Source organism: Agelaius phoeniceus, chromosome 7 (assembly GCF_051311805.1).
Source record: "Agelaius phoeniceus isolate bAgePho1 chromosome 7, bAgePho1.hap1, whole genome shotgun sequence".
Classification (NCBI taxonomy): Eukaryota; Metazoa; Chordata; class Aves; order Passeriformes; family Icteridae; genus Agelaius; species Agelaius phoeniceus.
Window position 1 is genome coordinate 46,708,597 of NC_135271.1, and position 14,144 is coordinate 46,722,740.

The 14,144-nt window shown below is 41.8% G+C and overlaps 1 protein-coding gene across 1 annotated transcript in view; it reads left to right on the forward strand.

Annotated features, from left to right (window-relative positions):
• Positions 1-245: 245 nt before the first annotated feature.
• Positions 246-14,144, forward strand: part of KYNU (kynureninase) — a 53,774-nt gene continuing 39,875 nt past the window's right edge. The window contains exons 1-3 of the mRNA XM_054636646.2: positions 246-429; positions 5,700-5,820; positions 12,472-12,554. Of these exons, the coding sequence (XP_054492621.2) occupies positions 261-429; positions 5,700-5,820; positions 12,472-12,554 (373 nt within the window). The 5' untranslated portion in view covers positions 246-260. The remainder of the gene's footprint in view (positions 430-5,699; positions 5,821-12,471; positions 12,555-14,144) is intronic.

Sequence of the window (14,144 nt, forward strand, 5' to 3'; positions counted from 1 at the left end):
TTAAAAAGGGAAGAGCTTTGTATCTGTAGAAGGGAAAGAAAAAAAGCCTTTGGGGGTTACAGCAATATGTTGCCTTGGAAATATTTGATCAGGTTTACTATTCTATTCAGACACTTCACTTTTTAAAAGCTTTAAATCAAGGAAGTTTGGGTCTTGAATGGTGCAGCTTTAGTGGCTGCTTATCAGCCACTCGTGACTATGCAAACTGCAGAAACTAAACTGCCATTTCTGATTTTCAGGTGAAATTAAATGACCTGAAAATGGATCCGTCTTCTCCTGTGCTCCCAGCAAGCATTTTGGAACAGACTGCCTTGCAGCTCGGATGCAGCCCCACGGACAAAAAGCTTGCTCTTCACTTAGATGAAAAAGATGAGCTAAAGCATCTTCGGGAATGTTTCTGTGTCCCCAAAGTCAAGGATCTGCCTCCAAGTGAGAGTTATAATTGCTGTTGAGGGAGAGGGAGGGGGAAAGGGCCGGGCTTCACATCTTCTGCATGTGTTTATCACAATTCTTTGGAAATCATCGTCACTTATGAGATAATTGAGCAATTGTAGTCATATCTGAGCACAGAATGTCCCCGCTGTTGCTAAATCAATCCATCAGCTTATTCTAGCACCAAAAGCTCTATGTTCTCGTTGCCATCCTGAATCAAATGTGAGGATACAGTACTTATGTGGTGCTTATGCTGTCAGTCAGCAGCTTTGAACAATGTAGTGACTGATTGAAAATTACAGGCAGGAGCTTTTCTGTCTAATGGCTCGAAACAGCAGCCTCGCTCGGGTAGTTCAGAGCAGTTGCTTCCTTGGTGTGATTCAGCTTGGAATTATCTGTCTGGTTACAATTATTTTAGTTAATGAAAGAGGCAGTATATATATTATGTGAACATTTATGTCTTATTGCTGGTGGTGCAGCTATTTTCTCACTGAGGCCAAATGGAAGACTGTGCCTCAGAACAAATAATTGATCTGAGCAAATAATTCATAATGAAGCCTTTTATTTGAAGATATTTTCCACTTTCCTCATGAATTGCCTAAAAATAGACAGCACCTGACTTCAGTGAAGCTATGTGAAATTGTTCTGGACATTTTTCTCCTCCTTTCCTGTTCCACAGGTTGCTTTGAGGAGCCTGTGGCATGTCTGGGCATGGGGAGGGCTTGGTGTGGAAGCAGGAGGGGTGGAAAAGAAGTTCAGACTGAGAGGGAAGCATTTGCTTGGGGTTAGCACCCCCAGACCATCAAAACTAAAACCCAGCTCCAACTTTTTTTTGATGCCTGCAATAGCCACCATGTTTAGCCAAATTCATGCAGGGAAACCTGGTGGGAGCAGCCACCTATGGAGGCAGCAAGGTCCTGGTCTCTCCTCCTGCTTCCCAAGCCCTGTCTGGCTTTGTTTCTGTCTCAGTTACCTGTGCTGGCTCTGCAGGCCTGGTCACTGCACACTGGAGAAATGGCAGATTTATTTCCTGAGATGGTGAACACACACAGGCACAGTCACTCTCCTCCTTTCCTGCCTTGGCTAAATGTACCTGTTGATAATGAAAGGAAAAGATATGATAGAACTTCCTTGCCATTTCTTTTCCCAATTAGTGCAGACAGAATTTTCTGCAGGTTTTCTTTTTCTGAAAGGACATTACTGATGGTAAATGAGAAATTACAGGTGCATTCACCAAAGTGTGTCTAGTAAGGGACTATGATAGAAAATGGTGTCAATAGTCTGAATTCCTGGACATCTTTTGAAACAGTCTGTCTTCAGTATCTTCCTGCTGAGCAATGATGAGTGTTGGGAATGCAGTCTGCTCCTGCCCTTGGGACACGGGGATGATAAATCTCAGTTCTCTGTGTTCTGGTGGCATTGGCTTATCTTTCCCCACATTTAAATCCTTGAGTTGTGCTGTTTCTATTATTCAGAGCAGGACTGGACACTTTGTAAATATTTAAACTATGTGCTTCTCCGTGCCCCTGTAACTTTTCTTTTTCATTTTTTTTACCCTGGTCACTTGAGAGTTTCCTAAACCCCCTCTGTTTGCTTGGATATTTGACTATTCTGTACTCAAAGCTCCTTCAGCTGCCACCGTGGTGCTGCAAGATGTGCCACTGAAGCTGGAAAGATGCTGGAACACAGTTCCCATGGCAGTGGTGCTGCTGGAATCCAGCCCAAGCTGGAGCAGCTGGATCTTGGACTGCAGAATGTCAAATGTCTCTCCAGGATATCAAAGGTCACTTTTCAGTGTAGTGTTGTAGCAGCTTCACATTAAAGAACCTTCTGAGAAGTAGAAGTAGAGGTTTTGATACCCATGTGACAGTTTTGGTTTCTTCCCTTTCAATGTCCACTATTATTTGATTTTCAATCACTACAATATTTAGACCCAAAGACTGCTGCTGTGGGGTTTTCCCCCTGCAGCAGTCTAATATTTAGTCCCCAGACTGTGGGGGTATTCCCCCTAATATTTAGATATTCCCCCTAATATTTAGTCCCCAGACTGTGGATAAATGTGTTGTAGTGAGGATAAACAATGTACAAAGTAGTACCAGTTGAAAAGCACAGAGAACCCATCATTCTGGTGTTCCTAAACTGAGGGGTTTTTTTTCCCTCCCCTTTTTTTCCTGTCCTTCTTTTCTGTGCTTCAGCTGTCATCAGGAACAGCTTCCCTGCTGAAGAGCAGCAGGGGTGTAAATATATATATATATTTACATTGTGTGACTATAGCATAGAGACAGATCTGCCATGACATTTATCTGCGCCCAGGAGCGGATGCTAGATAACACGTTCCTGAAGATAAATGTCATTCCAGATATTAGCCATCAAATATTCTTTATACATTTACATAAAGCATTACAATGAGGCTTTAAAATGAAACCTTGCGAGAAGCAGATGAGAACATCCATAGGAGACAACGGTGAGATGACGTACAGGAAAATATTTAGGAAGTCCTTAGAATAGTTTAATTTAGTTATCAAGTTATAAACTGTCAGGGCTGTTTATTTGCTGTATCCATCAAGGGGAAAGCAGCAGCAGCCTAACTCCCTGCAAATCTGGGAGGCTTTATGGGCAAGCATGAGGGGCAAAGCTCAGGTGAGCAAATGAGGCAAAGATGACACAAGAAGACTTAGGGAAATGTTTGGATCCCGTAGTTCTTCTCCAAGCTGACAACAAAGTCTCTTTAACCTCTCTTTGTGCACCCCAGGAAGGAGGCAGGAATGGCCTGGGCACCAAATCAGCCATCTCATTAAGGCTGTGGCTCCTGCTTTGTCACCTGCCAAAGGAGTAGGGTGCCTTTTGGTTTATTTGGAATAAAAAGATGCCCTGGAGTGAAAGAGCTGAGCTGTATTTCCAGAGGAAATAGTTAAAAGTAGTGGTTAACCATTAAAATCTGGCTTTTTGGAGGGGTGGTGGGGGGGTACAGGCAGGTGTGAAAGTGGAGATCAGTGCTCAGATAGGTACAAGCAGATTTAGTCCTTCCATTCTGGTTAATGAATCCATTACATTTTTCCCTTTTATTTGGAGTGAATATTTCTGACAATAAACTTGCTTTTCCTTTTAGGTTTAAAAGGTATAGAAGTGCATCTTCAATGATGCACCCAATATTGAATGGGTATAATTAATATGCAAAGTAATGTATATGATTAGATTTGACCAGTTTGCTGAAATCTGAGAAGGTGTGTGAATATATAATATATTTAATTAATCTTAACTCAAATGTATTTTTTGATCCAGGCTACTCTAAAAACACATTTCAATATTTCTTTTTTTCTTTGCTTTTATTTCCTCAGTTGTGTTTATTTCCTCTTAGAATATTTCAATATGGATTTCAAATCAACCACAGCTCCTCCAGAAATTAAAAGGGCCTACACCATGAAAAATAAATGTAATCTGGGGAAAGACAAGTGCCAGGAAAAAAGAATATCACAGTGAATGTAGAGTTGTTGGAGCATGAGGAGGTGCCGATCAGGAGAAATTACAAAGATGGTGAAAAAAATGAGCAGCAATGGTCTAAAATTAATATTTTAGTGATGTCAGAGAGGGGGAAGTAAAGAGCTTTTTGTCAAAAGGAAAAAAGTTCATCCAGGATTAGAGTTGATAACATATCAAGAAAAGAATATCAAAAGGAGCAGGCAGAAATGTATTAAAATAACTTTGTCCAAAAGACAATGCCCTGTCTCTCCAAGGTGAACAGAGGTGTTTTTATTTAGAAACGACTGTGGTGCAAGAAAATCTGCCTTGCTGATGATTCCTCACCTGTTTTAGTGCTTGGAGAGCACTGGTGAGATGGAGCTTGAGATTCTTGAGCAAGGATCCTTCTGTCTAACCCCAGGGGGACAGTGTTATTGTGTTTCTTGGTAGGAAAAGAACTTTTAATAGAATCAATTTGGGGGCATGGATGATATTTATGCCTCTCTGTTTTCATTCATATTACAATGGAGATGAAAAACAGACAGAGTATCTGCAAAACAGATTAGGCTGAGATTGCTCTCTGACTTATGCTTTATAAAAGCCTCTAAAACTTTAATTAAGAAATTACCCAAGTTGTCTATACTCTTGAAAAATGTGTTTCTGGGGAAGTTCAATGAAATTGGTAATTGTTAGTGCAAAAGGTAGTAAGAAACCTTTTCCAGGCTGTTTTTCTACAGGCCTTACAAAATTTTCACAGACTGCATTGCAATCTTATGGCTCATTTTTAGCATGCATCTTAACATGCTCATTCATTTGGTCCTTATTCTGAGGGATATCAATTGTATTTATCTAAATTATATGTGATATTAGCTTTCAGGAGTATTGTAAGTATAGGTATAGACAGATGCAAATTGCCACTTCTAGAAGGTCACCATCACTTGTCCCTCCAAGAATCTCTAACATGAGAAATAACAGAAGAAGGCTGTGTTAGGATTGATAGATGATGACATAGGGTAATTAGATTGCTCAGAACCTCACTAGAGCTATTATTTATAAATTTCTACTGCCTTGCTTTTCTCCTAATCATTGAAAGGATTTGTCAACATAGATTTCCTCCTTCTCCTCAGATGATGACATGAAGTGCAGCCCACAGTATTTGCTGACAAGACAAAAACTTTTAGGATCGCTTTAAAATATTCTCCTCGACAATTACATGTTTTCTAAATAGAGATTAAATTGTGCAGGGACAACTTACATGAAAGACACAGATTTACCTAGTCCTAACTTTTGTTAAATGCATGGTTCCAGTAGCTTCATCACTCAGAGTAGGCATACCCTGGTGGTGGAAGAAAAGGGGATAGCCTGATTGGGAAAATACTCCCTGTTGTGAGAACACACAAATTTTATCAGATCTGTTGGTTACAGATCTGATAAAATTGGTGCCAGTGTCTGCTTCTCACAGAGCCCCTGAGAGCTGGGGATTTAGTGGTGCCTGAACTCTCATCAGCTCCAAAAATTGTAGGAGGAAGAGGTGAATAGTCGCAAAACTAAGCAGAACTCCTCCTTGGATGCTCTTCAGGGTTACTTGAGCGATGTTCTGGGAGAGAGGTCAGGATGTGACACCTCTGTTTCCATATGGGGACCAGGATGTCCAGGGGATGGGGATGGACAGAGCTCTGGGGTGGCACCTGTGTTTTGGGGTGTGTGCACACCTGCTGGCCCTCCTGTGCTGCGTCCCACATGTGCTGTGGTGACCCTCCAGTGCTCAGTCCCATGTGCATTTTTGTTTCTCTGGTTTCCCTCCACAGCTGACCTGACCCTGGTGAATGGAGAGGAGAGCTGTGTGTACTTTGCTGGGAATTCTCTTGGGCTCCAGCCAAGAAAAGTTAAAACTTACTTGGATGAAGAACTGGACAAGTGGGCTCGGACGTGAGTACCCTGTGGGGTGTGCCAGATGCTGACCTGTGCTTCAGAGGAGCTCTTTATTTTGGGGTCTTCCTTGGAACTGCTTGAGCAGCAGCAGAGTGCATTGAAAGTGCTCCAGCCCAGGAGTAAAACATGTTCAGTGTTTTCCTAGTGCTGTTTGTATCTCTTTTAAAGGCAAGAGCAGTCAAACAGGCAAATAGACCCTTTCAGCTGTGATAGCCCCTGCTGTGTGTGTGGCTCTGCTTGGCTCACCTGGAGAACCTGTGCAGTTTAACCCTCCCCACCCTGCAGTGTCTATAAAGTGTCCCTACAAAGCACACAAACCTATTTGGTTGCTGCTGCTTGCTGGTGAATGTGGTGGGGTTCCAGGCCCTGTGATTTTCTAATTAATGTTTTTAGCTGCATGATTCACCCTGCAGGCCTTGCAACAAGCAGTTCCCGTTGAAACAGCACCGAATGCAGGTGATGCTGCTGCCATGCTGGCAGGTTTTTGGCTCCTCTTAAACCAGGTCTCTGCCTGACAAGTTCATTTTATTTAGAAAGAAACATTCCTGTCTTCTCAGTAAGGAGCTGAGTGTGAATTACAACAAGCTTTGCTAAATCAACCTGATGTAAAAGAGACAGGATAAAACACGGACACTGCAGGAAAGGGACACTGTCATCATAACAAATGGGGAACCTTTTAATATGCATGAGGGAAAGAAAAAGCTTTTTTTACTCTTTATTTAGGTTTTTTTAATATTATGTTCTGTTCCATTAAGAGTCTGTGCTTTGAGATCTCCTGCACCTGCCTGAGCAGCTGGAGCAGGGATGAGTAAGGAAAATGATGAGTAAAAAACAGAGAACTGAAGGTGGGAAAGGAAAATACCATCCAGATGAGTGAGTGAGCTGGGTGAGAGATGAACTCTTTTATAGGGTGCGGGATATGAGTGGAACAGATGTGATTTCATGGTGAGAGAGCAGAGGAAATATGGAGAGGCAGAAGAGGAAAAATGAATTCTGCTAAGTGGGCAGCCTTGTTTCAGCAGAAACAGTCGAGATGGAGGCTTCTCAATGCAAATGTGAGAAATCTGTAGCTGCTCTTCCACTTGTAAATGTATGAATGCTGGGAGCTCATCAATATGGTTTATTGATTCCTATTTTTCACCTGTATTCTCATAGGTGCGAAGGCTGAGAATGAGTGGGAATGAGTGGGACTTTGGGAAGAGCTCGTTCCTTCTGGTTATTCAGGCAGCACAGCAATGCAGTTTCTCCAGTCATTTGAAAAAATTGCAACCCTGTCCATTTCTGTGCTGTTATCCCACTTTGTCAGGGAAACAGCTGAGCTCCTTCAAAAGGCAGAAGTCAGATAACATTCTTAGAGTGATGCACTGGGACTGCAAACGTTATTTCAGCTCCTCCACTGTATCTTCACTGCCTCACTTCTATTCTTGTGTTTGTCTTTGCTGCAGTGAAAGATGAGTTTTTCCTCAGTGACTGTAAAAACCTGGAAGAAAAAAGGTAGGCAGTGTGCTCCTTCAGATCAAAAGTGCCTTCAGGAACTGTATCTAGGGGGGGAAAATGGCTGAACATTGATTTCAAGCCATTTCAAGAGAAGGGGCACAACCAGGAAGGTTGTTTGCCAAAAACACGGTTTGGCCTCAAAAACCTTACCCAGAATAAATCAGAAAGTTTAAAAACAAATTAAAACCAAAACAAAACCACAGTACCAACTAAGCAAAACTCCTCAAATTAAGATCAACAAAGAAACAGGATAAAATCCTGAACCTAAAGCAACTGAGACAGCCAGGGTAGGATCAAGCTGGTTTTGAGGAGAGCAGCGTATGCTTAGAGAAGGTGGTGAATGGAATGCAAAGGAATAGGTGACTGAAGGTACAGAAATGAGTACTTTTATTCCAGTCACCAAGGACAGCTTAGCAAAACCCATTCTAAGGTGGTAGCTGTTCCCAGCTGAAGGCTGTTCAATGGCTGTTGTGTCAGCAGTGTGGGATGTAGTGGCTCTGGCTTAGATAAATAAGTAGCAAGAATCTAGGAAATGGCATGCAAATTAGGAACATCCATCAAGTCAGCAATGGTATAGATTTTGGCTTTCTTATAAATTGGTTTACTGCATTTTCTGTTTGTTTTGTCTTGGGACCCCTCTCAAAGAGCTGTGAGTCTATTTAAATGGCTTTCACTGCTCGTGGTTAAGGGCAAGAGTGAAAAGGAAGATTACCCAGTGCTGGTCAAGGACAGGGGAGCTGTAGCTTCATCTCCAAGTAGTGATGGTAACTCATCAGGCAAACAGCTGGGAGGGAAAAACATGGAAATGCCTCTCTCTTGTTGTGTTTCCTCTCAGTGCTTAGTTCCTTTCCCTCACCTCCACTTTAACTGGTGGGTTCCAGCTCTCATCCTACATCTGCCTCCCACACACCTTCTCTGCATTTGTATTCTTCCTCTCCATATCCCTTCCCACTGTTTCTTATGCTAATGTAGCAAAATTACAAATCCAAGCCACGGGCATTCTTAGTATGGATTTAAAAGCAGCCTCTGAGGCTTCATGTTTCAGTTATGATTTCAGCTAAATCCAAGATTTATTGAATAAGGGGTAAAAAGGGATGAAGAGTTGTTCCCTCATGTTTAGCCTAGAGTAGCCAATAACCCAATGTTTTAAAAGTCCAAACTTCAAGGGACTTTTTTTGGTTGGAGGAAGGCCAAGAGATGCTTTGCAGTGCCTTGTTTTCCCCTCTGCCCTGCCAGAACCAGTTAAGTAATTAAAATATTTTATAGAATCATTACTGTGTGTGAGCATACTCACTGCAGCAGGCAATGTCTCTCGTCTGAATAACTCATTAAAGTGGAACAATTAAAACAGAAGGGAGCCTGCTGTAGCCAGTTGTGCTCCTGTGAAGGGCTGGCAGGGTGACTGGGGAGTGGGGAACCTGCTGCACGCAAGTCCTGAGGACTGGAGCTGTAGAGCAAAATTAAGACTGAAAGGGGAAATGATTGTTCTCTGTGGATGTATCAGTGTAGGGGAGGGAAGGAACCACAATATGAAAAGCATGTTGGCATAGTAAATATAAACAAGGAATTAGTAAATTGAAATAAAACATGTATAGAGAAATAAAAGGTATCTATACTTCTAAGCACTGAAGTGGTCTGGCAAGAGGCTGACATGGACATGGGATATTAACAACCTCCCAGTTTGAGGAAGGCTCTATAACATAACACTTAGAGTAGCAAAGACAATTTTCAGCAAGTCAGAAGGTATCTTTGGGTCTGTGTGCTGAACTAATTCTGCAAGATGTGAGAAGGCTGCAAACAGGAGTGCAGCTTGGCCAAGCCCTGTTGGACATCCCCACCTCTCCTGCCATTCTCAGGACTCTGCCTTTCACCAGGTTGTGTGGTAGAGCTGCAAATTCCTCTTTTAATGCAGGGCAGAGGGGAATTTTTAGTTTTGTCTTTAATCCGCTGGTCCATACAGTTCTTTTTCTTTTGATATGTCTTCCCCTTTTTTGGCTGTTTCTTTGCTTGAAACCTTGGTCCAACTTAAGAGTCTGTACTGGCTCATTAAATACCTTGCATCATTTTTGGCAAAGGAGCAAGAAGGAAATTTGCACTTGACTAAGATTTGGATGAGCGCAGAAAATTCCTGAAGATGGCAATTAATTTAAATTCCTTTTCTCACCGCCTTTGAAACCCTGGGATCATCTCAAAAAATGTGTTTCTAGCTCCCCTAGCAAGCTTTAAATCAACCAGACCTCAGCGAATAAAACGTGGAATTGTGATTTCCTGCCAAACTGAAAATAAAATGGTAACCAACTAAAAATTAATTTGCACAATGAGAAACCCTCATAGAAGTTGAAGAAATATCTGTTTGTCTGATGCTCTGCGATTTGATGGGTGAAGTTTTGTATTCATTAATTTGGATACCTCAATTTAAATCTCTTTTGCTACCTAGGGTGCAGGGGAGGAAAAGGCTCTCCATGTATGAGGGGAATGCCAGGAGCACTGCACTTGTGTCCTTAAAGATTATTACCCCCAGTGCCTACCAGAGCTGAGAGAGGGGTGGCATAATATACAGAGATATAAATTCTCTGAGGCACAGCATAGAATTTTACAACCTAAATGTAATAGGATGTATTGTGCCATCAGCAAAGTCTACAGAGTTTCATGTGATTAAAATAAAAAAAAAAGGGTCCAAGAATATGCTTTTAACTACCATTTTAGAGGCAATAATTTTTGTCTCTTGGCATTTATATTTGCCATCAAGGGGGAGGCAAGCTGTAAGCTGGGCCATAATAATAATAATAAGAATAATAATAAATGCTGCCTCTCCCTTCTTTCAATATGGTTAAATGTCCATGTTTTCTTCTAAAAATAAAACATCTCATGACCAAAATCTCACAACTGTTTTCATGATAACTTGGAAATTTATTCTGAGATTTTGATAGTCCTGTGTGCTGATAGAGAGAACTTTCATTAGTAAATTCCCATTAGGATGACACTAATGGCTATAAAATCAGGGAAAGCTAATGAAAGAGAATCCCATAGGTAGTTAGGACTTATTTTTCCCATCTTATTATATTTGCTATCCTCTTTCAGAAATACAGATTCCCTCAGGCTGGGAGCTACTGAAAATCTTTGGGGGTTTTATTTTAACAGTCTTTATAATCCTAAAGTCCCTCGATCACTCTATTACAGTTAAGAATAAGACAGGAAATTACCAATAAATGTCTTGCTGTTTGTGAAACATATACCCCCTGTCTTCAGGGAATGCAGCTGCATTGTGGGCTGATAGAAGGGAGGAAATTTCAGCACCATTCCTGCCCCTCACAGCATTTTCTCCCCTCCCTACCCACTGCCTTTATTCCTCATCTATGAAACGCTCTTGTAAATGAGGGTTATTTCACACTGCCTGCTCTCTGCTCTCGAGGACTCATCAGAGAGCAATTGTAAAATGGAGGAAAGCAGTCAGCTGCTGTACCAGGACCTCATCCAAACTGAGGAGCAGGGTCCTCCTTGTCGATGTGGGATTGGACTTGTCGAGCGTGGGACGCTGTTTTATCTGTAAGAGATGTTCAGCTGTACCTTTGCACTCCTTCAGCTGTTACTCTAATCTAGCCCAAGATTAAATGGGGTTTTGTAAGGATGAGAAGCTCTACATGGTTAATACAACTGAGTTTTTTAAAAGCAACAGCTCCCCTATTTTGTAAGGATTGTAGTTCTTTTTTGGAGGTACATCTATGAGGTGTGAATTAGACCCAAGTCAATCAAAAAGGGTTTGACTGTAAACGCCCAGGTAATTTTTGCAAGAGACTGATATTCTACCAGAGAAGGAAAAGTATGAGGTGGATAGGGAAAACCAATCTTTTAAATAGCCTTGAGGATGGGGTAGTGGCTCATGCATCGTCCTGTCTCAGGTCTTAATCTGCCAGCTGTCCTCCTGTGATTTTGAGTGAACGTTGTGGGACAGTTCTTCTTTAAAAGGTTTACTACTTTCTTTTTTTCCCTTTTTTCTTACATCAAAGCTTTTAGGGCTTCTTCTGCTCTCTACCCAGCTTCCTACTGGCTTTGTCCTTATTTTGAAACAGCTTTATACTCAGCCTCATGCAGCCTGGTGTTTCCAGTTCCACAAGTACCCCATGGTGCTCAGCAAATATGAAAATCATCCAGTGTGAGATGGGAGCCCAGAGCAATGTTTCCCTGGATTAGCACCATTATTACTTTCCTCAATCTGCCTCCATTTGCATTTAAATCTGTACTCTACACCCTGCATGTTTAAGAAAATAGGCAACTTTTTATTTATATATGCATGGCAGATATATAAGAAAACTTAAAAGTTTTCTTCTCTGTCATAACTGAAGGAAAATTTAGTTCAGAGCACTTAATACAGAACTGAATTTATACATCTGTCACCTCAGAGTAGCAGAACACTTGAGTTTAAGGTGACCATATGATCCCTGCAGACAGGATCAGTTTGCAACACAAAGTTTTAAAATAGCTTTTGTCAACCCAAAAAGCTTTATGCCCACTGAGCTCTAGGACAACATTTCAAGGAGAAGAGAACCAATAAGAATTAGCAAGCAGCTCTGTTGATGCAGGGAAGCACCTGCCCCTGCATGAAGCACCCTCTGGTTTGTGCAGAGGAGTGAGCTCAGACAGGAGATGCAGGAGGATGGAAATTGTTTCTGACAAGAAAGATTCCTGCCTGGGAGCAAGGCACTATTTCAGTCTATCATCCTCTGCACCATCTAATGGCCAGCCAGGAATGCAGGTTGTGGAAGTCTGTGGGGTGAGCTCTGCTGTCTGTGCAGTGATGTCAGCCTGGCTTAGCAGGTGCCATCTCACACTGGGATGCCTTGTCCCAGCTTTCCTGTCCCCAGAGTCTTCCAGAGCCCATACAGCCAGGGGACATGTGAAAAAGATATCATCTTTACTGATGAATTTCTAGAGGAATTTGTGAGCCAAAATAAATAGTTTTCAAGCAACTGAAATCCCGTCATAAACCAATAAACTGCCTTTGCTCTGAGGTTTAACGGGGTGAGAAAAGAGTTGTGCTCAGCTTAGGCAAGTCTCATCCTCCAAATGTGGAGTGTCCAAATCTGAAGTGATTCTTAGGACTGATCCAAATAGAACACCACACCTTTTCATCATTTTTCCATTCCTTTTCAGAGGTGTCCATGGCCATTTCAATGGCCAGCGCCCGTGGGCCTTGGCAGACGAGTGCCTCCTGGACCTGATGGCTGAGCTGGTTGGTAGGTGTGACGTGCAGGGCAAAACCTTTCTCCAGAAATAAAAACAAATCTAGTTTCTTTAGGACTCAAAGATCTGAAACTTTGTAGGCAGAATTTAGTTCCTTTTATTCTTATGCTTGAAAGCAGGTTTTCTTGTGCATTGGCTAACATTTTATTTGAAGGCTGTGAGTGTTTTAGGGAATGAATGTGTGTGATGTGTATATAACAGAACTAGTTGCAGCAGAGGGTTTCTTGGAGCATCATAAACCACTTGGACTAACACATGAAGCCCTTTTAAAGGGCACTTGGTATTGCAGAGTCTCAGTCACTCTTCCAGAAGTAAAATTATGAACTTTCCCCTTTGATAAATTATTTCTATCTAGACATTTTCTGGTTTTCCTCTTTTCCCTGCCACTAAATCCGGACTCATCTTTGAGACCTGCTTATGGCAGTGGAGCAGATAACTGGGGCAGGACCTGCTATTGATGGGTTCCCATGACCCTGCTGTCCCCTTGAGGAGCCTGCAGTGCTGCAGGACTTGGGCAGGAAGTGCTTCTGGTTATTCCAGAGACTGAGGAGCCCTGGAGACTCCTCCTGGTGAATTTGCCATGAAAGCAGTCAGCTGAGTAGGAATGCAAATCTCCTCTATCAGTTCTTACTCTGTGTAGCTGCTGAAATAATCTTTCACTGGGATTTCCTTCAGAGTTCTCTCTGAAGGGGGAAGAGAAACTATCTTGGCCTTGGTCTTTGTCCCCCCAACCCTCTCAGCTGTTGTCAAGGCTAGGTTAGTAGATTTTGGGGAGATCTGGCCCATATTTCAATGTAGGTGTCAAAGGCAACTCTCAATAGTGACTATCAGAACTGAATTATCAGGCCTTCATTTGTGCCATCACTAAGGGAAAATATTGCCCTTATGTTGACCTGCTGCATTCTAGATATTGTAATTTATCGTAATTTCTCTTCCAACTGCAGACAAGTGTTCAATGAGAAAATTATGGGCTTTCTCCTTCAAGAAAAGCAAATAGGACTGGAACAATTGGGAGCAGACACATTAAGGAATGTTTCATGACAAGTTTATTTATAAACTTATAAATAAAATCGCTCTCTGAATTCTTTATGAAGTTTCCAAATAGCTAAAATAGTGGGTGTTATTATTGGAGCAGAACAAATGCAATAAATTATTGTTGTAGTTGGCCTATCCATGATGTAAACTCTGAGATAACATAAATATGAGTGTGGTTACACTGGGCATCATTGAGCTATGTAGAGAAATCCTATCTGCAGAATGAAATAAAAATCTAAAAATGTAGATTGGGGGTTCTGATTTTTGTAAGTTGCTATTATTGTACCTGGTGCTGCTCAGGAGGTTAAGAAGTTACTTCTCTTGCTTTCATTACATTCAAGGACAAGCTCAGCACCCTCCTCTGTTAAGCATCATAGGACACAAAAATGTGGAAATATGAAGGGAGTGGAGGGTGCTGAAATGCTGAACGCAGCTGATTTAGGGGTTTCTCCAGTATGACCCATCTCCCTTGGCCAGTGGATATTCTTGTTCTGTCAGGGTACAACAAGGAAGATGTGGAAAGGTGCCTTGGAATTTTCAACTGGAAA